The sequence below is a fragment of the Perognathus longimembris genome, chromosome 4, assembly GCF_023159225.1.
Source record: "Perognathus longimembris pacificus isolate PPM17 chromosome 4, ASM2315922v1, whole genome shotgun sequence".
Classification (NCBI taxonomy): Eukaryota; Metazoa; Chordata; class Mammalia; order Rodentia; family Heteromyidae; genus Perognathus; species Perognathus longimembris.
Window position 1 is genome coordinate 71,210,974 of NC_063164.1, and position 26,141 is coordinate 71,237,114.

Sequence of the window (26,141 nt, forward strand, 5' to 3'; positions counted from 1 at the left end):
CCCTGTTCATTTCCAGTTAAAAATCTTCATGGGCTTTACCGTCCTGGGTCTCCAACAGGCCCCAGAAAAATGAATTTACCTTATAGCTCCCTTTCATCCTCCATTTTCCCTGGTTGCCCATCTTCTATGATAAACTCAAAAGTGAGATGGACATAAAGCGTAAAGGCAAATAGTTTAGAGAAACCACAGAAGACAGCTTCCATTCCAGAAAGGCTGGGAAATCTTAGACCATTTAGCACTTTGTTTTGTTGACCCTCTCTTAGATTGTTCAGAAAAGTCAAAATTCATCAAGACTGGGCCAAGTGACCTGTGAGTGGACTGGCCTTGAGACTGTGCCAAGCTGGGGATGGTAATTCAGAGTGGCAATGTGTGACCAGATTTAGAAGGAAAAAAAAATCACCTTTCTTTAGCAGGGGTGGGGAAGGCTGCCGAAAGAAGCTAATTGTATATAGAGGGTTTTCACAAGAAGTATTTAGAGATTCCAATCCTCAGAGTTTGGCTTTTGCAATTGCTTGCAGTAGATTTAAGCTTAATCCAAACAATACACAGTTTTATATTTTCTTGTGCCTTTTTATAGTTCAATCCCACATTATAAGAATTACCAATGTGCTTTACTTAATACTGGTAGAACAGGAATGGATTCATTTCACTGAAGCACTGGTACAACGTGTCCTAGAGGAACTGCCTACAATCTCTCACTCTGAGAAACAGGAAACTGAGAAGTGTGAAAGTACAAAGTCAAGAGTGGGAGCTGCATTCATTCCTGTTTGTACTCCAGGTGCAAGCTGCAAAGCCCTAAATGTCTATTATGGTGCCTGCCTGGGGCTACCTCTGCCCTCTCTGACGTTGCAATTCGTCTGTGTTTTTCCAGGTTTGTTCTCATAAATAAAAATATAAGATTAGTCAATATTTGTGAGAGACTAGTTTTCACCAGGTAGTCTTCTGGGACTTTTTTTCTCTTCTCTCACCCAGAAGACAAAGCCCAGCCCAAGCAGGAAAATCAGTGAGACTCATCTCCAATTAACCACCAAAAAGTAGATAGTGGAGTCATGGCTCAAGTGGTAGAATACTAACCTTGAGCAGAAAAGCTCATGCCCCAAGTTCAAGCCCCAGGGCCAGCATGTGTGCACGCACATGTGCGGTGTGCACACACACACACACACACACACACACACACACACACAAATGGTATTTATGGAATCTAATATGAGGTTTATAATTATTTTAAATCAATCTGACAATATTTGATTTTTTATCTTAATTTATATAATACATATAACCCATAAATACTGAAGTCCTTTGATATCATGGATTCTTTTTGAGAAAGTTAGGCCAAGAAACTTGAGATGTGCTACACAGAAGATGGAAGTATTTGGTCAGGGCCCACCACTAACAAGTGTTAAGAGACAGTGGCTCATTCCTTGTCTTTGGAACACAGGATGTGGTGGCAGCATCGGACAATGCAAGCACCTCAGAATAGCTCCAAGTTCTTGTTCTACACCAGGCATAATCTATTCTTTGTAGACTGACATACCCTCATGGCACCCTGTAGGTAGGCAGGCAGGCAGTGGACACATCTTACTGAGACAGATGGAGTGATTTACCCAGAGCGTGAGAGCCAGGACTACAGGACCCATGCCCTTTGTTAGCCAGCTATCCTGCCCTCAGCAGAGATGTCCCTGTATGTAGCTCTAGTTGGTGACCCAACCCTTAACTGCAGGATGAATGGCTTGGTTGCTGAGCGGTGGACCACACATGGCTATGGCTCCTCATGCCACTGCCATCCGTGAGACTCTTGATTTTACTACTGCAGATACTAAACTTGAGAACCACTCTTGGCCTAGCTCCATGTGCACACAAACTTACTTCTACTGAGGAGAGAGTCCACATTGACATCTTAGATATATACAATGCACTTATTTGTGACTAGAGTATCAAAACCAGGAGAAAAGTCAAAGTAAAGTCCAACACAAGACAAGCAGGATTCAGACACAGAAAGCAGAGGTCAAATAGAAAGACAAGGAGTGAGTCAGACAAGCAAACAGGGAAAGGCACAGTGAGCGAGTGACACCTGGGAAGCAAACAGGAAGAAGCAAACAGGAAGGGCCTTGCAAAGTGCTGCAAGAGGAAGCTCCATTCTGCCTGAAGTTTAGAGAAGGGGTGGACTTTCTCATTTCTTAGATGGAAGAGGTAGAAGCCTAAGTGGGCATGACATCAAGAACTTCAACTGTGGGCTGGGGATATAGCCTAGTGGCAAGAGTGCCTGCCTCGGATACACGAGGCCCTAGGTTCGATTCCCCAGCACCACATATACAGAAAACGGCTAGAAGTGGCGCTGTGGCTCAAGTGGCAGAGTGCTAGCCTTGAGCGGGAAGAAGCCAGGGACAGTGCTCAGGCCCTGAGTCCAAGGCCCAGGACAAGCCAAAAAAAAAAAAAAAAAAAAAGAACTTCAACTGTGGGTAGTGAATGGGGTGAGGGGGACAGGCCATTGGAAGCCCAGGAAATGTGGGATATAAGTGCTAGGCTAGAAAACAGTAAATATCTTCTCCGTACATCTGGAGTTTGGCTGCTTGAGTGCATCTCCCTATGATGGGACTTCTGAGACCCAGAATTGATTGGTGCATTTCAGATAGTGGGCCTAGTAGCTCCAAGTGAAGTTCTCAATGGAGCATGCCCACAAGCAACACAGGAATCAGGATTTCAGGGCCTCAGTCACAGCTGACCCTTATGTCACAAAAGAAATAGAGGTGAAAATGGACAGATCTTCATAACCTTGGTTGTCATGTTAAAAAGTTAAATGTTACACATATTAACACTGAATAAATATATTCACAGCAGACAATCTAGAGTGAGATCTAGAAAGACAGATGTCTTTTGAGGTCAGTCCCTAAGCCAGGAGCTATGGGAGAGATGATAGAGAAAGAGAGGGCACAATTCATCTCCTGGGCTCCTTCATAGGCTATGGCTCTGGTAACCAGGGGTTCTGCCAGGAGCTACAAGAGCACTGGTTCAGTTTTGGGGGTTCTTGTGTGTGTGCCGATCCTGGGACTTGAACTCAAAGCCTGGGCAATATCCCTGAGCTTTTTTGCTCAAGGCTAGTGCTCAACTATTTGAGTTCCAGCTCCATTTTTGGATTTTTTAGTAGTGAATTGGAGATGACTCTCACACTTTTCTGTGTGAGATCGTTCCAAACCATGATCCTCACATCTCAGCCTTCCAAGTAGCTAGAATTATATACATGAGCCACTGACCCAAGGGTAGGTAACAGTTCTTTATGTTTCCAACTCTGAAATCACAGCAGGAAAACACTACTTTGCTTTTCAAATGTACTGTAAAAGCCCCAAATGAGGGTTGTTTGGGTTTTTTTTTTTTTTTTTGGCTGTCACTGCGATTTTTTAACCAAATCAAATGTGTTCTCAAAGTCTGCCAAAACATTATGAAGCATATAATTTCTAGACTTAACATAGAGTTGATGGTAGAAGTGCAGTCCTCAAAATATTAAATATTTTGTGCTTTTATTACAACAGAAATCACGAACATTTACATTCCCATTCTATTTCACCTAGGTGATTGCAGGGCCTAGGCAGACCTCCACACACCTACAGCTTCACACTCACTACAGCTTCACACTCACACACACTCATAGCTCATCTTTGAGCTATGGAGCAAAGAACTGGATTTAGTAGGAAATGCTGACTCTTGGCTTAAAGAAAGATTACATGAAGCCAGGATGGGATTTCACAGTGCTTTCATTTCACCAAAGAGGGTAATGGGTTATGTCATGATTATCTTTTGTTGTTTTTTTTTTGGAAGTACTGGGGTTTAAGCTCAGGGCTTTGCAATTTCTAGGCAGGTACTCTACCACTCCACCACACTCTTGGTCCTTCTTTGCTTTCATCATTTTTCTGATAGGGTGCTGTCTTATTTTGGTCCAGAGCTGACCTCAAACTGTGATCCTCCTAACTACTATTTAGCTGAGAGTACAGGCAAGAGTCACAACACCCAACTTGTTAGTTGAGGTGTGTGTGTGCAGGGGGCGGGGGGAACATGTCTCACTAACTTTTTACCCAGGCTGGTCTTGAAGCATAATATTCTCAATCTCTGCCTCCGAAGTAGGTGGGATTACAGATGTGTGCCACCATCCTTGGCTACTAAAGCTACTAAATTATATTAAACTGAGTAGTCTGGATTTTTTAATCTGTGATTTCTAATTCCTAATTTTTTTAATCTGTGGTTTTAATTTTTTGACTGCATAGCTGTGTAAGAGCTATAATAAGGGTATAGTTATTGGGCTCTTGTGATCCTCTGCTGTGACTTGCCTAAACCTGTGCTAGTTATTCCCTATGAGGGAGACCATAGAGTCCATATTTCTTTGGGTCTGGCTCACTTCACTTAGTATAATTTTTTCCAAGTCCTTCCATTTCCTTACAAATGGGGCAATGTCGTTCTTTCTGACAGAGGCATAAAATTCCATTGTGTATATGTACTACATTTTCCTGATCTGAGGGGCATCTGGGTTGGTTCCAGATTCTGGCTATGACAAATTGTGCTGCAATGAACATTGTTGTGCTGGTGGCTTTAGTGTGATTTTGTTTGTGGTCTTTTGGGTAGATACCCAAAAGTGGGGCTGCTGGGTCATAGGGGAGCTCTCTGTTTAGCCTTCTGAGGAATCTCCATACCGCTTGCCAGAGTGGCTGAACCAGTTTACATTCCCACCAAAAATGTAGTAGGGTTCCCTTTTGGCCACATCCCCTCCAACAATTGTTATTGTTAGTTTTCTTGATACAGGACATTCTTACTGGGGTGAGATGGGAACTCAATGTTGTTTTGATTTGCATTTCTTTTATGGCCAGTGATGTAGAGCACTTTTTCATATGTCTCTTGGCCATTCTCATTTCCTCATCAGAGAAGTCTCTTTTTAAAAATCTTTAGCCCACTTGATGAGGGGGCTATTGGTTCTTTGCAGTTTTGTTTTGGAGGAATGTAATTTTTTTAGTTCTGCATATATTTTAGATATGAGGCTTTTGTCTGTTGTATGGCTGGTAAAGATCTTGTCCCAATTTTTGAGCTTTCTGTTTATCTTGTGAGCTATCCTTTGCCCTGCAGAAGCTCTGCAGTTTGATGCAGTCCCATTTGTCCAACCTTTCTTTGATTTGTATGAACACATAAGATGATGCTAAGGGAAATGAACTCCATGTTATGAAAACAATTGTTATATCACTGTTGTAACTACTTTCAACGTGCTATGTGTAACTGTAGCTTCTATTATGGATGATCTTCTTGTATCCCCTTCCTGTGGTTGTACCTACACTATCTCTGTATCTTATCTAAGTATATTGGAAACCGTGTGTACTGGTATTAGAACTAGGAAATTGAAAGGGAATAACAAAATTGAGAGACACAGGGTAAAAAAAGATAGACAACTACAAAAGCAATACTTGCAAAACTGTTTGGTGTAAATGAACTGAACTCATGGTGGGGGAAGGGAAAGGGGGAGGGGGAAGGGGGGAATGAGGGACGAGGTAACAAACAGTACAAAAAATGTATCCAATGCCTAACGTATGAAATTGTAACCTCTCTGTACATCAGTTTGACAATAAATTTTTTTTAAAAAGAGCTGCAACAAGAAAAGGTATGCTAGTTTAAATTTATACATAGGTAAATATTCTAATAATTTACATACACCATTCTGACCTGTGTGAGCTTTATTATCTAAAAGTACCTTACACTACTCAAGTTGAGCCATAACATTCTATAAACAAAGATGGGGAGTGGAAAGGACAGAGGCTTCGGCTTTCCGGGTTTTTATAGCCAACATTTCAGCAATGCCCCCCTGGCGCCATCTGGTGGTCATAATCTGACAAGTCCCCCAGTTGCTTGATAGAGCATTACTGCAAACCAGTGATGAATAAGGGGAGCTGGGCAAGTAGTCAGTGGGGTTTCTAAGTATTAAGCATGAGGCCTCAACCCAACACTCACTTGGCGTTGTCCAATAGGCTCATTTCCCCTTTGCTGGTCTCAAGCCGGCAGCCCGACCACCCCATCCCCTGCTGCCCTCTGTGCTCATAACATGTCATCTATGCTCTACAAAAGAAGCACTAAAATGAGAGGTTGAGAGGTATTTCACCTTCTTTTCCACTCTGTCTCCTCCCTGTACACGCATTTCATCCTGCACCACTCTCAGCTGCAGTATCTCCCACCTTATAATAGACAGGCACCCATCTCAACCCCACATTCTTCACAGCTCTGCCCTCTTCCAAATGAAAGTGGCCAAGCTAATCAAGAAGCTGAGATGTGAAGATCATGGTTTGGAGACCCTTCTACAGAGGCTCTATGCACACCCATTAGACGTCATCCAGTGTTATTTCCCCCGCGTGTGGTTCATCTGTATCATTTCTAGTTAAAAACAATCAGGTAAATGTGAGCAAAGTAATCCCTTGAGTTCTGTGGGCTGCTCTGAAAGAGGTGTAGGATCTTAGATTTATATCGAGAGGCACAGGTCATAATCCAAGGCTGACAAGTGAAGCAGAGGGTGGGCTGTCCTACAGGCTGCAAGCTGATCTGTTTCCAGGTAGACAGTGTCATAACTGAACCAGATTATCTGACACCCAGCTGTACCCACTGCAGCATCTGGTGTCAGAAGTGTTGAATGGTTATGAAGTAGGAAAGAGATTAACTGTCCCTCTTTAATAAAGGAGAACAAATCTAACATTTATCAACCAGCAACTCAGTGCCAAGTTCTACAGTCATTCATATTAGCACCTAACACTTTCATGAGCACTTGCCATATGTCTCCAGGCTCAGAAGCAGAACCCATGTCAACTTCATGCCAATGAAGAACCTTCTCCCCAGTTCACAGATGAGGAAAGTAACCAAGGTCAAGTAATTTAATTAAAGTGAAAGATCTGGCATCTGACAAGCCAGCTCCCCTGTTCAGAGCTAGTCCCTCAATCACACACACTATCACCCTGGCAAGTGACATTATTAAAAAAAAAAAGTACCTATTAGATGGATAAAAGATAGAGCATTAAGTTCGTCCCAATTTTTGGTAAAATAGATTACCATGAGTAAATCTATGTTCCAGTGGCTCACCTCTGTAAACCTAGCTACTCAGGAGGCTGATAGCTGAGGATCAAAGTTCAACACAAGCCAGGGCAGCAAAGTCCATATGACTTTTATCTCCAAGTAACCAGCAAAAAGGTAGAAGTCAAGCTTTGGCTCAAGTGGTAGAGTGCCAGCCTTGAGCAAAAACACTAAGGGATAGCACCCAGGCCCTGAGTCAAGCACCAGTACATTCCTATTCCTCTCCTTCATCCCCCCTCCCCCACATCTATCTGACGGATGAGGCTGGTCTGCTATTCTAAAGGTCATGAAAGTCTCACCAAAAGTCCTGACTTTCAATTATCAGTAGCAGTGGAGGTCATACTGATGATAAATGACTGACCTTTGGTTGCATGGCCCTTACATAAAATGTGGGTCTGGCAGACTATCAGATTTTTTAAGGAAGGTGACTATCCATTATACCATCTCTGGACCAATGTATTTACTAAGAACTTTCTGTGGGGCTGGGGATATGGCCTAGTGGCAAGAGAGCTTGCCTCCCATACAATGAAGCCCTAGGTTCGATTCCCCAGCACCACGTATACGGAAAATGGCCAGAAGGGGCGCTGTGGCTCAGGTGGCAGAGTGCTAAGCCTTGAGCGGGAAGAAGCAGGAACAGTGCTCAGTCCCTGAGTGCAAGGCCCAGGACTGGCCAAAAAAAAAAAAAGAACTTTCTGGGAGCCAGACATACACATACAACAGATGGAGTAATGTATCTAATGCATCCAGAGCGGCTCCTCAGTAGTTTCAGGGAACTACAGGGTACTGGCTGCTAGACCCAACATCCACTCTATTGGTCCTCATAAAGCAATCATGTTCCCAACTTACAAACTCCCTTTTCCAGCCTGCCTTGCCTCTAGATGTCAGAGGGATGAAGGCATCAGCTTGCACGGGGCTTCTGGAAAGGTGACTTAGAGGATGCTGATTCAGCCAGGAGCTGTTTTTGCTTCTTCCCAACTTTTTCTTAGGAGTCTATACTTGAAACATAGACATAAGGGCTGAAAGTGTAGAAATCACTTTGGTGACCATCAGGTGACCTTCTTGAGGGAAGTGAGTCTAAAGTTAAGAGGCTATGTTTCAGCTGGGTATGTGGCTTAGTGGTAGAGTGCTTGCCTAGCACGCATTAAGCCCTGGATTTGATTCCTCAGTACCACATACAGAAAAAGTCAGAAATAGTGCTGTGGTTCAAGTAATAAAATGCTAGCCTTGACCAAAAGAAGCTCAGGGACAACGCCCAGGGCCGGAGTTCAAGCCCCAGGACTGGCAAGAAAAAAAAAAAAAAGAGGCTAATTGACAGGAAGCCCTTAGACTTGCTTTACATGAGAAAGATGGAAACTTCTATCCTATGTAAGCCATAGCAACAATAGGATAGTAGGTCTCTAACTCTGGTAGACATCAAAACTACCCAAGGTTCATGGTAAAGACAAGCTTAGGGCTCAAGCTGCTCTAGGAGCCTCAACCCTGGTGCCACCATGAGGTTGACATCTACCATATCAGTGTTGGAAAACTTTGTACTAAAAACCAATCCCAGGCCTCCTGCACGGAGGCACATGCTCCACCCTTGAGCCTCATCTCCAGCCCAAACTGAAGTTTGAGGCCTCTCAGATTGCCTGCTCTAAGCTGCCCAACAGGATCTTTTGGACCCTTCAAGGATCAGCCTGAATATGGACAATGTGCCATCAACAGCAACTCCATAAAATCCAATTGTTACGAACAAGGTGGCTCACCACCAAGTCCAAGTGAGAGCTTGCCAGGACCAGCCACCAAATCATCTCCAGAGCTTTAAGCTGAGCTTTAGCAAGGCTGTCTTCACATCTGAGTGAGTTCTCCAGCTCTCACCCCGATGCAGAAAGGATTGGATGAGGAATCAGCGTTCTGAGTTACCCTTGAACATGAAGACTTCTCAAGGTATAAGTAAGTTCACCTGCTTGTAAGCCAGGTGAAGAGTCCAAGTCCAAGGACAATATTCCCCATCTACACATGCAAGTCAGAGTTTTCCTAAACGAAGCATTTTGGCTATCTGTTGTCTGCCAGCCCACCCAGGAATCTCTTTTCTCTATTTAGTTACCAAGGATAAGCTTCAGATCCCGCTTCTTTTTCCTCTTTCCTAAAACATGTCACTCTTTTCTTCTGCCATTGGGTATAAGGGTTACAGGCAGAAAGACTTGGAGACTACCATCTTGAAGAAAAACCAGTCTGGACTCACCTAAATGTAAATGAGCACCCTTCCTTAAAACCCTATTTGTTGGAGTCAGATAGCAAGTAGAAAAGGATGAGCCAATAACCAGGCTCTTTGTGTTCAGTTGCTGAGACTTGAAGCCTCCCACTTCTGCCAGTTCAGACGTTGCAACTGACGAACAGGTAATGCCCCTCTGGATGTTAGCTTCACAGGGGAGCCCCACAGACAAAAGAGAAGCTCAGGTGAGTCATTCACCACATCTCATAAGTTCCTGGAGGTGATTAGGACAGGCCTGGCTCAAGTTCCCATCAGCCCCAGAGGTCTCAGCTGGGACCCCAGGACTGGAGGACAATTCCTATCTAAAAGATTTCATGCATAGAGCTCAAGGAGAAAACTCTGCCTCTGAAGAAGCCCCAGGACTATCCCAAAGAGAAACCACCCCCAGACATCAGGAACTCACTCTATTTATTTCTGGTAGTGAGAGGAGTTTGAAGAGCCGCCTCCTCCCCCTCGGATGGCATGAACAGCTGTTGGAGATGATGCTGGGTAATGTCCGGGGCGAATGGGCTTAGCTGTATCCAAAAGGAGAGAAAACAATGTTCAGAGAGAAGTAGAGCTGCAACTCAGTTACCTACATCCCAGGTGACAAGAATCACAATGCTTATCAACATAACTAACCCTTCCTGGAAGCAGGAGGCTTACCCTCCTCACAGTGCAGTTAGTGACTCACTAACTTCATGTTCAGGGAACAGAGAGAACTTAGCCACCTGTCAGCTTATTATTATTATTTTTTTGCCAGTCCTGGGGCTTGAACTCAGGGTCTGAGCACTGACCCTGGCTTCCTTTTGCTCAAGGCTAACACTCTAACACTTGAGCCACAGTGCCATTTCCATCTTTTTCTCTTTATGTGAGCTCTGAGGAAGATAGTTTGAAACCAGTAGAGCAGAAAAAATCCATAGGACTGTTATTTCCACTTAATTAGCAAAAAAAAAAAGTAGTGACTAAAGGTGTGTCTCAAGTGGTAAGAGTGCCAACCTTGAGCAGATAAAGCCAAAAGAGAGTGTGAGGCCTTAGTTCAAGCCCCAGTATTGGCACTGGCACACACACACAGAAATATTTGGCACATGAATAAGAAAGAATTTCAAGCAAAAGACTGGATTTTAATCTGCGGTTGATCTGCAGGTGACCCATGGATTTCTCAGCAATCTGTATAATCCCTAAAGCCAGATACAGAATTTTACTTGTGCTGAGTTTTCTGGGGAGAGAGTACAATTTCCCCTAGACTCTCAAAGGTTGAGAAATCTAATAGGTTCAATGAATCACTAATCTAAAGGATTTTTAAATAAAACATCAAATCGCTGGCTCACAAGACAGCAATATCTGATGGGAAGTAATACTACATGCATTCAATTAAAAAAAAAAACTCTCTAGAGAACATCCCTAAGTCCCTTTTCATTTTGATGGTTTTAACCTGACCCTTATGAGTCAGTAGCTATGCTGTCTTTCTCTAAATGGGCGAGATGCCCAAATCTGTCCATGTAAGTCCTCTAGGGGCTGAAACTCCAGGGATCCCTGCCAGCCTGATGCCACACCCGCTCACTGCTGCCATCTGGGCCCTTCCTGAGCTATTCTAGACCTGTGCTTGCAAGCAGCTTTCCCTGAGGCCCTGGCTGCCTTTTAGCTTTGCTGGGTACAGAACACAAGGGACCTCTCAGGCTTCGCGGAGAATATGCATGCCAATATTCCCAAGAGTGTGGCTCTGATTCTAGCCAAAGACCTTTGCCTCCAAAGCCAGCTGGCTTCACTGGCTCAGCTCGCCAGCTCTGAAGAGCCCAGGGCAAGGGGAATGTCTCAGGGTGGGGCAGCAGGTGCTTCTCATGGATGAGCATGAGGGGCCATGAAAGCCGAGTTCTGCAGGCTCCATTGCAACCTTTCGGATCTGCAGGATCTTAGCAGAGGCATCCTGTGGGCCCCACTAAGGGTGTGCATACCGATCTGGGCTGAGTGTGCTCTCCTGGCCATGTTCTTGGCTCGCACGGCCTCCTTGATGCGATCCACCTCCTGCTGGTAGCGTTTGCGATCACGCATGGCGTTCTCCTTGGCCTCCTTCAGTGCGCTCTCCAGGGCCTTGACGCGCTCCGCAGTGGCACGAAGTCGCTTCTCCAGCTTGGGCAGCTCACAGCGCAGGTCGGCGTTGTCTCGGACCAACTGTCAAAGCAGGACACAAGAGGCCACAGTTACTGCTTGCTGGTGGACAGCCACATGCAAGTGATCAGCCACTGAACAAGTGACACTCAGCGAGGGGCAAAGAAAAGGAAAAATCCTATGCCCTGAAACTCTAGTTTGCTACATAAACTGGATGCAAGAAATTGGGGACCGAGGGGAGTGTAAATTTAAAAGCTATGTCTACCCTCGGGAAACTTTGAGGTAGGACTTATTTCCTGTTTTGTTGATGCATAAAGAAGTGTGATTTACTACTGCAGGGCATAAGCATGAGAACACGAAGAAATTTAAAGTCAGTTCAAAAGCATGGTGTGAAACACATGCACATTCTAGAACTTTCTGGGGTCCTCCTTTCATGGCAAGATCACAGTCTACATTGGCATTGTATTGGGATCCTGCTCAGTAACAGGTACAAAGGCTAAGAGAGGAAAAAGGAGGGGCTGTTTGTTTCTTCTCACCTAGCCACAGTTAAGCCGTGGGCGAAGCCTGGGTGAAGTGTGGGCTCAAGTGCCAGTCTTATTATTATTTCCTGCCACCTGACTTTGTATACGTCATTTGACCACCACACATTTTGGGTTTCACATCTATAAAACAAATACATTAGTGAATACTGTTATTGTCAGGATCCAGGCTGATCAAGAAAATGCTTGAGAACTGGGAAGTTATCAAAGCCAGATCCTGCTGAGTCTGGCCTGCTTTATTGACCCCCACAGCAGGTGCTTGGAAGAAAGTAGGGTTTTAATCAATATTCCTTGAGCCCATGAATAAAATAATGGATTGCTGAAGCCTAATTTCAACCTGTCTGTAAGTTTCTGCCTATGTAATTCTCATCATTTGCTGGAATGACTTCAACCATGTTGATCTGTCATCCTGCCTCTGGAGAAAATGGCCATTCACTAGCAGGTTGAAAAAAACATGTCAAAGAGAAATGACATACCTCTGGCCATGTGGTCCAAACAGTTGGGCCACTTCTGTCCCATCTCCCAGAGTAAGGAACATGCTAGCATTCAAGAAAGATCAAGACAAATGACCGGCCTAAGTGCTCAAGGTGTGTGTGTGTGTGTGTGTGTGTGTGTGTGTGTGTGTGTGTGTGTGTGTATCACTCTCTGCCACACTGATCAAATGCCAAGGCATGGTAACCATCAGAGAGGGTACCCAAACTCACCAGGAACAGGGCAACAGAGCAAAGGGGACTGATTCTGATACATCCCTGTTCTACCTGTGAACGGAAGCTATCTGCTTCCTCCCTCAGTTACAAAAAATAATAATAATAAAATAATCGAGAAGGGAGACTTAACCAGCTTAGTATGTATTCTTTGCATTTCTTGGAGGCTTTGGGGCCACAAAGGCCTCACAGGCATCATAGGAAACAGGCCAATTGGAGTCCAAGGCTGGGGTGAAGGCAGGATGAAAAGATAGGGTTCTGAATGCCTCACTTCCCCAGACTTAGAAAACTCCCTCCCAGCTCTTTATAACTGGCTTCTATCAGAGAAACTCTTTTCTATATCAAGGAAATCACTATTACAAGATTATTATTATTTTGAAAGCATTTCTTGCTATGTTCCCCAGGCTAGTCCACACACCTAGTTTCAAGTAATCCTCCCCACTAGCTGGGACTACAGAGGAATGCCACCACGCCCCGCAAGGAGGCAAGGAGTAAATAGGATTTTTAAGCACCCTTCCAGCATTTGCAGTCTCTGACAATGTATAGCCCTTTGAGCCTTCTCTCCAAGCTGTGGCCCAGCCTGCTGAGGCTGCTTTCCAGGAAGGAAGGAGCAGCAGCCGAAGCCAGCAGAGCTCTCCTACCTGTTTGTGCACCTTGGTGAGCTGCTCCAGGTTATTCTCCAGAAAGGAAATCTTCTGCTTTTGGGCAGCACTACCCCCTCCATCGTCGCTGTCCAGCTCTACGCTCTGTGTAAAAGCATGGAGCGTTATGGGGGTGGCCATCCCACCCTGGCCCCAACCTACTATGTGCATGTCACATTTAAGACTTTCTTAGAAAACAAACAAACCACCAAAGGGCAGCCTGGAAGCAAAAATAAAGTTACAAAAGTTTAGAATCAACAGTATCCCAATTCATTTCCCTAGTTTGCACTGAAAGTATTGTGAAAAAGAAAAAAACAAAAACAAAACACTTTCAGGGCTGTTTTTTGTTTATTTGTTTGTTGGTTGTTTTTATTTTTAAGTTTCAGACAATTCCTCTTTAGTGAAATGCACCTCTGCCCTGCAGGTAGGTAAACAGTTTCTTAGCAAAAAAAAAATTTGTTCAAAACTTATTAAGAACTGGTGTGGAAATAAACCCAAGACCCATGATAATAAGTTACTAATGGTCACAGACAAACGTCTACATTGCCACCAGTTAGTGTTAATAGACTTTTTTGTCCCTTCTAACTCAGTAATGGCTCACTGAGTCAGTCTCAACCCAGTCACAGCACACAGGTGCTGGGAAAATCCTTGGAATTTATCAGATCTTGAAATTGGCAAAAACAGTCACTTTTGACAAGCAAGGTGGTGCAGACACTGTGGAAAATACATTTGTGAACAGATCCTGGATCCAAAAATTGAAAAACATGTTTGCTTGATATGATTATAGAAGGGATGTTCACCCCCTTCTAAAGGGTAATGATTTTATGACCATTTTTTCAGTTTCAAATGGAAGGTTCTCAAACATAGGTTCAAAAACTGGAGCCTGCATGAGGGATGAGGTAACAAACAGTACAAGAAATGTATCCAATGCCTAATGTATGAAACTGTGGAGCCTGCAATAGGATCCCCAAAGAATGTTTGACAAAAAACTCAGACTGCTGCTGGATGCCAGTGGCTTGCACCTGAAATCCTACCTACTCAAGAGGATGAGATCTGAGGACTAAAGTCGAAAGCCAGCCCAGGTAGAACAGTCTGGACTCTTATCTCCAATCCCCACCAAAAAGCAAGCTAGCCTTGAGCAAAAAGGCTCAGGGACAGTGTCCAGGTCCTGAGTTCAAGCCTCAGGACTAGCACACCCATGCTTGCTACACACACACACACACACACACACACACACACACACACACACACACACACAGAATCATACTGGCCTAAAAGTAGATCACACATTTTCTATAATGTCAGGGAAGTCGGAATTCTTAACCCTCCCTCAGGCTGTGTTTTTTCAGTTCTGGTCAGAAACTCTCATCAGGTATCCTTCCTCTCTCTAGTTTCTCCATCACCTAGCAGGGCCTCACTCTCCTACCTAGTCCAGGTCCCACACTCATGCGCATTTATTGATTGTGGTCATTATCTATAGCCTTGACCATTTTGCCATTCAAGTCTTGAAATCTCCCATCATGCTCTACCTTCTCTCTTAATTTGCATTCCTGAGATTGTAAACTCGTTGGGCCATGCTAATGTTGTCAGGCACCAAGCCAAATTCATGTTCGGTGTCAGCTTGACACACATACTACTACTGCTCAGCGATCTACTTGCTCATTCCCAGCAAATGCCCACCATAGCTGCCTGAACTTCCCTAGTCTTCTCCATTCTCTTCTCTCCTTCACTAAGGACCAAGCCTCCACATTAACTGAGCATCTAAGTGTGGCTTGTTTCCACAGACATGCAGCTCCTTGTAAATACTTGACTCTCAACTTAAACTAACTTCTAGGAAAAATGACCCTTTTCTCCTTAGCAAGTAGTATATTTATCATGTTATTAATCCTGAGCTTTTTCAATCTAGTCTCTATCAATGACCTCCTCTTTTTACTATATTTGACCCTTTCCCCACTGAGCTTTCAAACACGCACACGCATGTAAGCATACTTACATATATACATTCAAACATACATTTTTACATACATATGCACACTTTTCTTAACACCTTTCTTTAATCCTGTCATATCTCTCCTATGGCCCACTTTTTCTTGTTCATTACTTTCAAATGTTTTGCAAGAGTTGCTCTCTGGCTGCCTTCACCTCTGCCCCAAGAGTACCAAGGTGGAATCTCCCCAAGATTACTGCATCATAAAGACTGAAGAAGCTCAGAGACAGAGAAACCCAAAGACCTGGGTTCCAAACCTGTTTCAGGCTCTTCCTTGCCTTGAAATCTGGAACAAAAAGTCATCTACCACCTGACCCTCGCTCCACATCAGCAATGGCAGAATCCTGACTACCCATGAAAAGCTTGGAGGGAAACCAGGACAATGGAGCTGGGTGCCTGTGGCTCTCACCTGTAATCCTAGCTACTCAGGATTAAAGTTCAAAGCTAGCCAGAGCAGAGACTCTCTTTCCAATTAACCAGCAAAAAGTTGGGCTGGAGGTGTGGTTCAAGAGTGCCAACTGTGAGCAAGTAAGCCAAGTGAGTGTGCAAGGTTTCAAGTTTAAGCCATGGTACCATCACAAAAGAAAAAAAAGGAAGAAAGAAGAGAAGAGAGAAAGGAGGAAGGAGAAGAGAGAGAGAGAAAGAAAGAGAGAGAAAGGTAGGCAGGAAGGAAGGAAGGAAGAGAATGAGGGAGGAAAACAGAAAGGGAAGAAAAGGAAGGGAGGAAGAGAATGAATGATGATCCACTTGACCAGCTCTGCCCCAGCCCCTAATAGCCTCCTGAAAGACAAACCCCAGGACTTGGCCATCTGACTTCCAGCTGCAAGACCAACACTGCCTGAGGACAAGACCACTTTGTGCCAAGCACATAGTTTTCAGCCAGAAAGGGCCTGATAAATATATGCTTAATGCAAAGGAACGCCAGAGCAAGCACTACAGCTTCCTTTCACTAAGAAGGAAAATTCAGATGGGAGAATGTTCCCAAATAATTTTGCCTCCAGCACATTCTTTTAATAACATTCTCTGGTATGAAGTAATTAATTTTTAAGCACAGCCAGCCCCAGTTTAACCAGATAATATTTCAACTGAAAATGATTTCTCTCAGCCATCTCTTTCTTCTGTTCTCCTCAGACCCATTCAGATATAATAGAACTCACCTTTTTCACTCTGGTGGTCAGATCCTGGACAAAGAGCTTGCGGAGGTTATGCAACGTCTGCAGCTCTCTAGACTGAAAAAGAAAATCGAGTTTTCTTTAATGCTACTTCAGTGAGAGGACATTGAACTTGGGACACATTTGCCCCTGATTTTTCCAACTTGCTCTTGGAGCCCTCCATTGCCTCTGTCAGTGACTCCTGTGATTTGCATACACCGTAACATGACCTCCCCTAGCAGCAGCTGGAACCCCCCACAATTAGCTCTAAGCTAGAACCAACTCAACTCAACTCTCCTTAGTGCCACTCTTTCTTTGTTCATTTGTTTGTGCCAGTACAGCAGCTTGAATTCAGGGCAGATACAATCCTTTCAATTTTTTGCTCAAGGCTGGCATTCCACCACTTGAGCCAGAGCTCTTCTTCTGGCTCGTGGTGTTGTTCCTGAGCTTCATTTGCTCAGTGCTAGTGCTCTGCCACTTGAGCCACAGTTCGACTTCTGGCTTTAAAGTCATTTATTGGAATAAGAGTCCCATGGACTTTAATTCTCAGGCTGGTTTTGAACCATGATGATCAGATCTGGGCCTCTAGATTAGCTAGGATTATAGGTATGAGCCACTGACACTCAGCTCCTTGCTTTCCTTTTATTTGTCATGGTAACATTATATATACTAACAAGTTAAAATTAAAAGCCGTAATTCTCTCACCCTAACTGTACCCCTTTCTGGTCTAGGTCCTCCTGCTTGCTTTAAACCATTGAGCTCATCTCATCTGTAAAGCAGTTCTCAGACTTTCCATCCAAAGAATTATGGGTAAATAACCTAAATTTCCAGTGCTTCAGTTTTCCTATTTTAAGATGTAGATTAAAAGTATGGCTACCTCGCCATCGTTGTCCAGACTAAATGAGATGATCCTTAGAAAACTCTTGGGATAGTTTCTGGCACATGTAAGTACTCAAGTAAACATTATTAATAAGAACTTACTGGTGCTTCCCATTGAATACCATGCACTTCATTAGGTCTATAGTGTTTCCTTTTAGTGTTGTAACTTTCACTGTAATAAACTTGTTGGAGAAATGTTTTGTGGGGGGGTTTTCCCCCTTCACTTCAAATTTTCTGCAAATAAAGGTTTATGAATCAGAAAGCTAAGGCCAAAAGCCTGAACCACATCTGACAGTCCTTACTAACAAGACTAGAAGATCAAAGTTTTCCTTGGATTCAAGTTCCATGTATTTATTATAAAAGAGCTGTTAGTTCCTTCCAAATTACTTCCCTAAAAGGGAGTAGGACAGACTCACTTTCCAATGCAAGGGTTGCTATCTGTAGATATTGACCTACTCTACCACTGAATGTTAGGGGATGCAATTCCCACACTCTCACCTTAAAAAGGAAGAAACAGACACAAAGCTTGGGAGACACTAAGAGACTTCAAATAAGGAATCTCTGTTAATTTAAGGCCTTATTACCAAGTCCAATTCTGTGTTGAAATAAGAAGCACCTGAACTCAATTGCATCCTCGAATGAGGTAAATCGCTTTCTGCAGGAAGCCAAGCAAGTCTGTTATTATGAATAATGAACATGAGGTATCTGTCCTTGGCTGAGCCATTTTCCAGCACGGGCAGGCAGGGGGGAGGAAGCTGGTGCCACAATTATGTAGACATACTGTCCCCGGCCCCCGCTGTTGGGAGATCATTCCCCTGCTCTTCTTAATGCCTGCAACTGCCCTGAGTACCCCGCCACCTCAGAGATCTCATTACCTACTGAACTGTAATCACAGTGAGTATTTTCACAGGAAAAGCACTGCCACACCAGGGAAATGAGAAGATGTTGTACTTCAACCAGGGACAGGTGCTTCTTTGGTATACAGTTCCACAGAATATGGAGTCCTGAGCCTGGCACCTTTCTCTTGTGTTTAGATGGTCTCAGCTCTAAACAGTTTGGGAGGGGCAGTTAAAGATACTGAAAGCGGTTTATACACATTTACCACCTCACTTCCTATGGGGACGATTTTCCTTTATCCTGTTCCTCATTATTATTTCACCACTGTGACTCACTTCGTCTCAGATATCTTCCTGCCACAGGCTGATGCCCCTGTGCCAAAGCTTCCATCACAGTGGACAGTAAGAGTAGGCCTAGAGAGGTGGCCAGCATGGCTGAAGGCAGGATCCAGTCCACCACTACCTATGGCACAGTGTCCTGCATAAGCAAGGTGGCTACCTCGAGCTCAAGGACACATAGATGGCCAGCTGGCATTTCCCACCAAGGTGCCCAGTCTGCAGTTGGCTCTTCAAACTCTAACCCCTGGGTGGCAGGCCCATCCCAACCTTCCTCCACACTCAAGAGGCAAAGCAGGCTTATGCCAGGAAGCCTCAAAAAGAAGCAGCCAAGGGCAGTGTCTACAGCTCACGAGGAGTCCAAGCCTGTGGGAGAACATCTGAGTGCCCAGCACATACCAGGCTGGGCACCAGTGGCTCGTGCTTACAATCAATCCTTAGCTACCGAGGAGGCTAAGATCTGATGATCGTGGTTTGAGGCCATCCTGGGCAGGAAAGTCCACAAGATCTTACCTTCAATTAATTGCAAAAAAGCCAAGAAGACATAGAGCTGTGGCTCAAGGCAAAAAAAAAAAAAAAAAAGAAAAAAAAAAGAAAAAAAAAAACCTCAGGGAAAATTCCCAGGCCCTGAGTTCAAGTTTTATGTCAGGACAAAAGAAAAACACAAAAAACAAACCCACTGCTCATACTGGAGGATGTTAATCTTGAATTATAAAGCGTGTGTGTGTGTGTGTGTGTGTGTGTGTGTGTCGTGTGTGTGTGTCATGTGGCACATGTGGGTGTTGAGTGAGAGAAAGAGAGGATGAGGAGGCACACGTCCGTGGACCTGTCCTTGGGTGTGAGATGGACACGTATGTAATAAGTTAGTGCTTGGGAGGGCAGAACACCATACGGATAGACAGAGGAGGCTGGTGATGAACATGAATCCAAGTCATCTGTGCATCAAACAAGGCAAAAAAGCTGGGGAGGATGAGAAGGGGAGAAGCGTGTGAGTATGCAGCATGTGGATGAGCCTGGGTGTGGGCACAAGTGAGGATGAGTGTGAGACTGACCTGTGTGAGTGATTGACAGTGTGTGTGGCATTGTGATCACATGCAGATGTGTCAGGAAGTATAATGAGTGACCACTGCAAATGATAGGCAAGTGAGTGTGGAAATAGGTAAAGTGCATCATGAGCAACTTGTGTAAACAAGCAAGTGTGTGAACCTTTGAACAGCTGTGTGTGAATGACCGTGCATGGCTGACCATGGGTATGAGCCTGAGTGTGGTGCTGTGAGGACACACTTGTGGCATCTGTGAGGCAGGAGTGAGCTGTGGGTGTGAGGGAGACAGAGGGGAGGTGGAGAGAGTACAGGATGTGGGTAACAGGTGAGGGAGTGCATGAGGATTGCGGGGGTGCAAGATGAAAACATCCTGAAATATCACTCAGCCCTGGCTGCTGGGAATACAGTAAAAATTTAATGTTCAATATTTTACTAAATTTCTATAATTAGCTACAATTATGGGTATCACTTGTCTAGTTAAACGGATGTAGATGAAATCATTTTATGGCTTCTTTTTGAGTTTTCTACAGCCACCTACTCCTATTGCCTTCCCTCTTGAGAACCTTCCTATCAGCCCTATATCTGATCTCTGACCTCAGGGCTGTGTCCTCCTTCTACCTGGCTCTACAGAGAAACTAGCTCTAGCTGACTCTAACTAGCTCTAACTGGCCCAGGGGCCAGCACACGGCCTCCCACATAGTAGCCATGCCCACAGCTAGGGGCCACAGGTTGTTGGGGACCTACAAATGCAAACCTGCTATTACCAAATCACACCCATGGGAAAATGGAGTGTATTTTAATATAGTCCACCACTGGGTGGCATGACCAGTGCTCATAGTGAAGAGCTCGAGGCCCTTCAGAGCCAAGCAGCTGAAACAAGAGCTCGCAGAGAGGATGAGGCCAATGAATCCAGACACGACAGAGCAAACCAATGGGGATTTCAAACATTTGTATCCATGTTGTGACTACCTTCTATCTCTCCTTCATTCAGCTAGAACCACAAACAACCTCTCTGATGGGCTCCAGAATGCCAGGCATCAGCCTACCTCAGGGCCTTGTTACAAGCCATTGCATCGGCTCAGAATGCTCACCTCCAGATATTCCTGCCACTTGCTTCTTCACCTACTACACATCCCTGCTCAAATATCACCTCCTCATGGGCCTTTCTAACCACCACCTCCAGACTTTCTATAACCATCTATTAGCAGTCCCAATATCTCTAGGAGAAACATTCCCAGACCCCTACTAGGTGCCTAATAGCACAGATAGTAGCAAATCTTATACATACTTTTCCCCCTATGCATATATATCTAGACTAAAGTTTATTTTATAAATTAGGCACAATAAGAGATTGGCAACAACAATAATAAAATAGAACAATTATAATATTCTGTAACAAAAGTTATGTCAGTGTGGTCTCTTTCTCTAATTCTTTTTGTCACTGTAGTTTTATTGTTGGACTATGCTGAATTTGGAAAGGGCAACCATAGATAAAGGGGGCAAGATTTCCCTCCTTAGTGTTTACTGTGTCTCTTCCAGCTACAGTTAAGTTTCACAAAGGCAGTGATCTTATCTATATTGTTGAATTGACTGTATGTAAGCATATTCTTCTAAGAATGCCAGCCCTTAGTAGGTGCTCAAAAAATGTCTGTCAAGAGTTGAATGAAAATAAATTGAAGTGCAGAGGCTATAGCAACTCTGCTCAATTCTTCTTTGGGGCTCTAGGTTTCTATCACAAAGGATTGATGACTGATAGATTCTAGAGTGTTTATGAACCTATCAGAACTCCGGATAGGGGCAGATCTGATAAGCCAACATAGGAATTTTTTTCTTACGCTTTCATACAGATCCTGCCTAGAAGTCTTATTTTCCATAGGATAGTTTCTATCTAAATATGACACCTAAGGAAATTATACAGGAGGGCTGGGCAAGGTATTCCAACCCCGTCATCTCAGCCACTTAGGAGGTAGAAAGATGGGCAAAGTTAGCTGGAGATTCTATCTCAAAATAGAGGTAGAGCACTTGTCTAGTAAGCACAAGGCCAGGAGCCAGGTGTATATTGATAACATGTATAGAATAAACAATTCAACAAATGAAATGAGTTGGGAAATGTCTCAACTCACCACTGTCTCCTCCAGCCCCTTGAGATCCTCTCTTGCTTGCTCCCTTTTATCATTGAGTAATCTGAGAAAGAAACAATAAGGAATCGTAAGCCACCATCAAGAAATTAGAACTAAGCCGACATTATTTGAATCTATGGATAAATCAACAAAGCAAGCTCACAAGCACACAAATAACCATAGTTGTCTTTGAAATAGACCCAATCTAACCAGAACATCTAGAAATCAACAAAAGCAGGGTTTTCAAAGACTTCCCAGTGGTGAAAGAAATCAGAAAATAGTTCAAGTGCACTCACAAGAGCTTTTCCAGCTTCATTTCTCTCTCTTGGTCCTCTATTTTCAGCTTGTTATAATCAGAACTCAGCTTCTCCTGTTCCAGTTGCAGCTTCTGATTCAAGCTGAAATTGAGAGGAAAAAGCAATATATTCCAAATCAGCCTGAAACTCTGAGTCATCCACCTAAAACCATGGTTTCTTGCAGGCCCATTAGTTCTGTGCAATAAAAGCAGCAATTCTGGAGGGTTCTGAAGGATCAGAGAACAACCTCACAGCTTCTTCCCTGCCCAGGAGAAAACTAATTTCTGAGACGCATCTAAGATGCATGAAGCAAAGGCTTTGAGGATGTATTTAGAATTTGCTTTTGTGCAAGAGCTTCAGGGGAAAATAATGACATTAGAAAAGAGCTGATGTTTGAAGACAGAGTCAGTCCCCTTTGAGAAATTCTGCTTCCTCAGCAGAGTAGGGCAGGATCTCACTCAGGTAACCTTATTTGGCCATGCCTTCCTCTGTAGTTAAGATGCTCAGAAGCCATCTCCCAGGTCCAAAGGCCTGGCTCACACAAGGATGGTTTCCACTTCCTCGAGGCATTCAGAAAAAGGAATGAGGAAGACTAGAGAGTCCTGGCTTTGTTACAAACAGAAATTCACCATCTGGGGCATTTGGTCAACATTTTACATCAGTACTTATAAAGTCTTTTGCATAGCCATGCCAGAAGACGATAGGGACTAGTGTCTACGTTACGTGCATGAAAGCCCAGTATCTACTGGAAAGGCCTAAGCTCAAGCCTGGGACTCCCCCACCAACTGTCTCACAAACCCTATTTCTCTCCTTCCTTCCATCCCTCCTCTGGGCTCTGAAATCTGAATATTCTGAGGGTAGCTGTGTAGAATAATGACCAGGAGAGAAGCACACAGTGAGTGATAGCGTGGGGGAGGGTGTAGAAGAAGGGAATCTGAGATGGCAAATGCATTTCTTCAGGATGGTGCAAGAAGCCCAGCCAGCCATGCCTCTCCTCTCCTCTTAAAATGCAAATGCACTGTGGGAGCAGCTCACTTACTTTGAAAGAGATTTGGATCAGTAGTCCAGAGAATTAAGGTCTTAACTCTAGTCTAATTCCTCTTTAACAATGTGACCCTAAGTAAATAACCTTGCTTCCTAGAAAGAAACCTGCTTCTTCATCCCACGTATAAGTGAGAGGGGTAGGAACCTTGGTCTAGTGGAAGGGGGGACAATTTGAGGGTAATGGATGGAAACTACATTGCAAGCTAATTGTTTTCTCTAGATTAGATGCTGGTCTGTTTTCTCCTATGCCCCTTCTCCTGCACTTAAAAATATTCTGTTCAGAGTGTCAAGAGGATCTACTATGTAAAATCATAAAGACCCCCAGGAGAGGACCAGGAAGGTAGCTTTCAGCTGGGTGACTTTTGTTGTCAATGAGGCAGGAGGGCACAAGGGAGGAGCAGGGGCTCCCCAACAGCTCCCAGTTAAACTGCAATGACACCAGTCCTGGCAGCATTGCCCCAGGTTGCCATCTTTACCAGCAGAGAAGTATGATGGCACGGGTCCCAGTGTACACCTGTATGACTGGGTCACCGCAGCTGCGCAGTGAGGAGGAAAATGTGGGCTGGGAAGACAGTTCCAAGCGACAACCATCTTCTCTGGAGTGTTTAGGAATCTAGCAGAACTCCAGATAGGGGCAAGTCTGATAGGCCTTACACTTTCCCCAACTCCTGAGGCACATGTCTGCCCAAGTGAGTTACCAGTGGAGTGATGTTGCTTCTTCCTTGAGGAAGGAGGGGTGTTAAAGAGAAGCAGCTGGGCTTTGGCTGCCCCCTGCAGCACCAGGGCTCTAGGAGGCTGGGCTCCAGATGGGAGAACAGAATTCAGAAGCAGCATGCCCAGCCCTTGGCTCACCAGGGTGGAGAGCAGAGCCTATGTGACGAGGGCCTTTGGCTAAAAGCCACATCCTTCCAGACTGGCCCAAGATAACTGAGCCATGTCCACCCCCACTTCCCACAAACCCCAGCCAACTCACTCCCGAATCTCATCAATGATTTTCTGCTTCTCTTCAATTTCGTCTCGAAGTCTGGACAACTGCTTCTGGTGAGCTTCCCGGTGGCTCTCCATCTGTTGCTCTAGAGCCTTCTGCGAGCCAGGCCAGGAGAAATGTGTCATCCACTCGTTGGCACTCAGCCCACGCAGTGACAAGCCCTGGATCCAGGCCCACCTCCCTCAGATGTCAGATCCCCAAACGAAGGGTGTTTCTGGCTCTCATGCCCCCTGCACCCAGGCCTGCCTTACTGGAACAATGAAGCCTGAGAATCTGTTCTAAAATCAAATTGGTCCCTAGGAACAAATAAGCCTACCAATTAAAAGGAAAGTTTGTCTGTGGCCTTCTACCCATCACCCAAGCTCCATGTAGCCTGGTCATTCAGAAGGGACAGGCCTCTGAGTGACCTTACACAGCTGCATAACCTGTGGTGACCTCACTTTCTCATATTTTCAACTGAAATGCCCCCCGATCATGCCCGCTGCAGATGTGAGATGACTTTCTAAGCAGTCAGAAATTAGAGGACCACCACCCATGCATTCTGGTGGCTAGAACAAAGTCATGTGTGTGGTCAAGCTTTAATTGTGGGGTTTTTTCAGTTTAATAAAAATGAATCCAAATTCCCTGTATTTTCTTAAAATTGTTTTTGGTCAATCATGGGGCTTGAACTCAGGGACTAGGTGCTTTCTCTGAGCTCTTTTGCTCAAGGTAGTTCTCTACCACTTTGAGCCACAATGCCACATCCAGTTTTTCTGTTGGTTAATTAGAAGTAAGCCACATAAGATGATGTTAAGTGAAATGAACTCCATGTTATGGAAATGAGTGTTAAATCACTGTTGTAATTATTTTCAACATGCCACGTGAAACCGTAGCTTTTTTTGTTGATGATCCTCTTGTATCCCCTGGTGTGGATGCCCCCCTGCTATCACTGTATCTCATCTGAGTACTCCGGATATTGTATATACTGGTATTAGAACTAGGGAAGGGAAAGGGAATATCAAAATCAAGAGACAAAGGATAAAAAGCAACTCCAAAAGCAATACTTACAAAACCATTTTGGTGTAAACCAACTGTGCTCATGGGGTGAGAGGGAAAGGAGGAGGGGGGAGAGGGGAAATGAGGGAGAAGATAACAAATTGTACAAGAAATCTACCCACTGCCTTACATATGAAACTGTAACCCCTCTGTACATCACTTGACAATAAATAAGTAATTATTCAAAAAACAAAGAAGTAAAACTCTCATGGAGTTTCTTGCCTAGGCTGGTTTTGAATGTGATCCTTAGATCTCAGCCTCCTGAGTATCTAGGACAGGCATGAGCCACCAGTGCATGGCTCCTTGTCTTCTCATAGCTCATGTTATTTCGAAGTCATTTTTCCTGTACTTTTCTTTCCCCATTAAAAGGTAAGCAACAAATATCTTTGCATTAAAAATAGAAACTTAGATCTGTACTGTTTCTTGTTTACAATGAGTGAAGAAAAAGGTTTCTTCCAATTCCAGAAGAGTGAACATTCCCCCCAAAGTTAGACCTCGCCTGAGGATGCAGCTTTGTGTAATCACTGGCTTGGGCAGTGATCATCAAGACTGGGAAAGGTTCCATTATCAGTGACATCCTGTACAGTCCCCCCGCCATTTATGCCAAGCCACACTTTGAGATCTGCTCTGAATGCCTAGCAGTGGTCTTTCCCGTCTTCCTTCCTCTATGCTACCATGCAGAGATCTGTAGAAGGCAGATTTTTAAGGCAGATTTAAATGCACTGAAAATGTGCTGGGCTTGGAGGGAGGGGTGATTAATACATACCTTCATCTCCTCAGCATCCTGCAGCCTCGTGAGATGTTCCTTTTCCTTATCCTGGAAACTGACTTCGTGCATTTTTTCTGTTTTGAATTATAAAGGATAACCGATGATTAAACTGGTAGGACTCATCTCCTTCCCCCCTCCCGCCCCCCCCAAAAAACTGAAAGGAAGAAAAAATGGCAACAGGGAGAGACATCAGCTGATGCCACCAATGACAACCACAACATGAAGGAAAGGGCCTCCCAAAGCCCAGAGCCGTCGCCAGTGTCTCTTGTGGCATCCTTAGGCATCTGGACCAGAACCCTGGGAAAGGTATGACTGCAGGGGAATGGTGCTAAGTGCAGACAGCCTACC

The 26,141-nt window shown here is 44.4% G+C and overlaps 1 protein-coding gene across 1 annotated transcript in view; it reads right to left on the reverse strand.

Annotated features, from left to right (window-relative positions):
• Positions 1 to 26,141, reverse strand: part of Kif5c (kinesin family member 5C) — a 155,098-nt gene that overhangs the window by 3,715 nt on the left and 125,242 nt on the right. The window contains exons 18-25 of the mRNA XM_048345501.1: positions 25,791 to 25,867; positions 23,975 to 24,084; positions 21,958 to 22,059; positions 21,665 to 21,725; positions 16,454 to 16,525; positions 13,310 to 13,414; positions 11,272 to 11,488; positions 9,741 to 9,852 (exon numbers count right to left, since the gene is read on the reverse strand). Of these exons, the coding sequence (XP_048201458.1) occupies positions 9,746 to 9,852; positions 11,272 to 11,488; positions 13,310 to 13,414; positions 16,454 to 16,525; positions 21,665 to 21,725; positions 21,958 to 22,059; positions 23,975 to 24,084; positions 25,791 to 25,867 (851 nt within the window). The 3' untranslated portion in view covers positions 9,741 to 9,745. The remainder of the gene's footprint in view (positions 1 to 9,740; positions 9,853 to 11,271; positions 11,489 to 13,309; positions 13,415 to 16,453; positions 16,526 to 21,664; positions 21,726 to 21,957; positions 22,060 to 23,974; positions 24,085 to 25,790; positions 25,868 to 26,141) is intronic.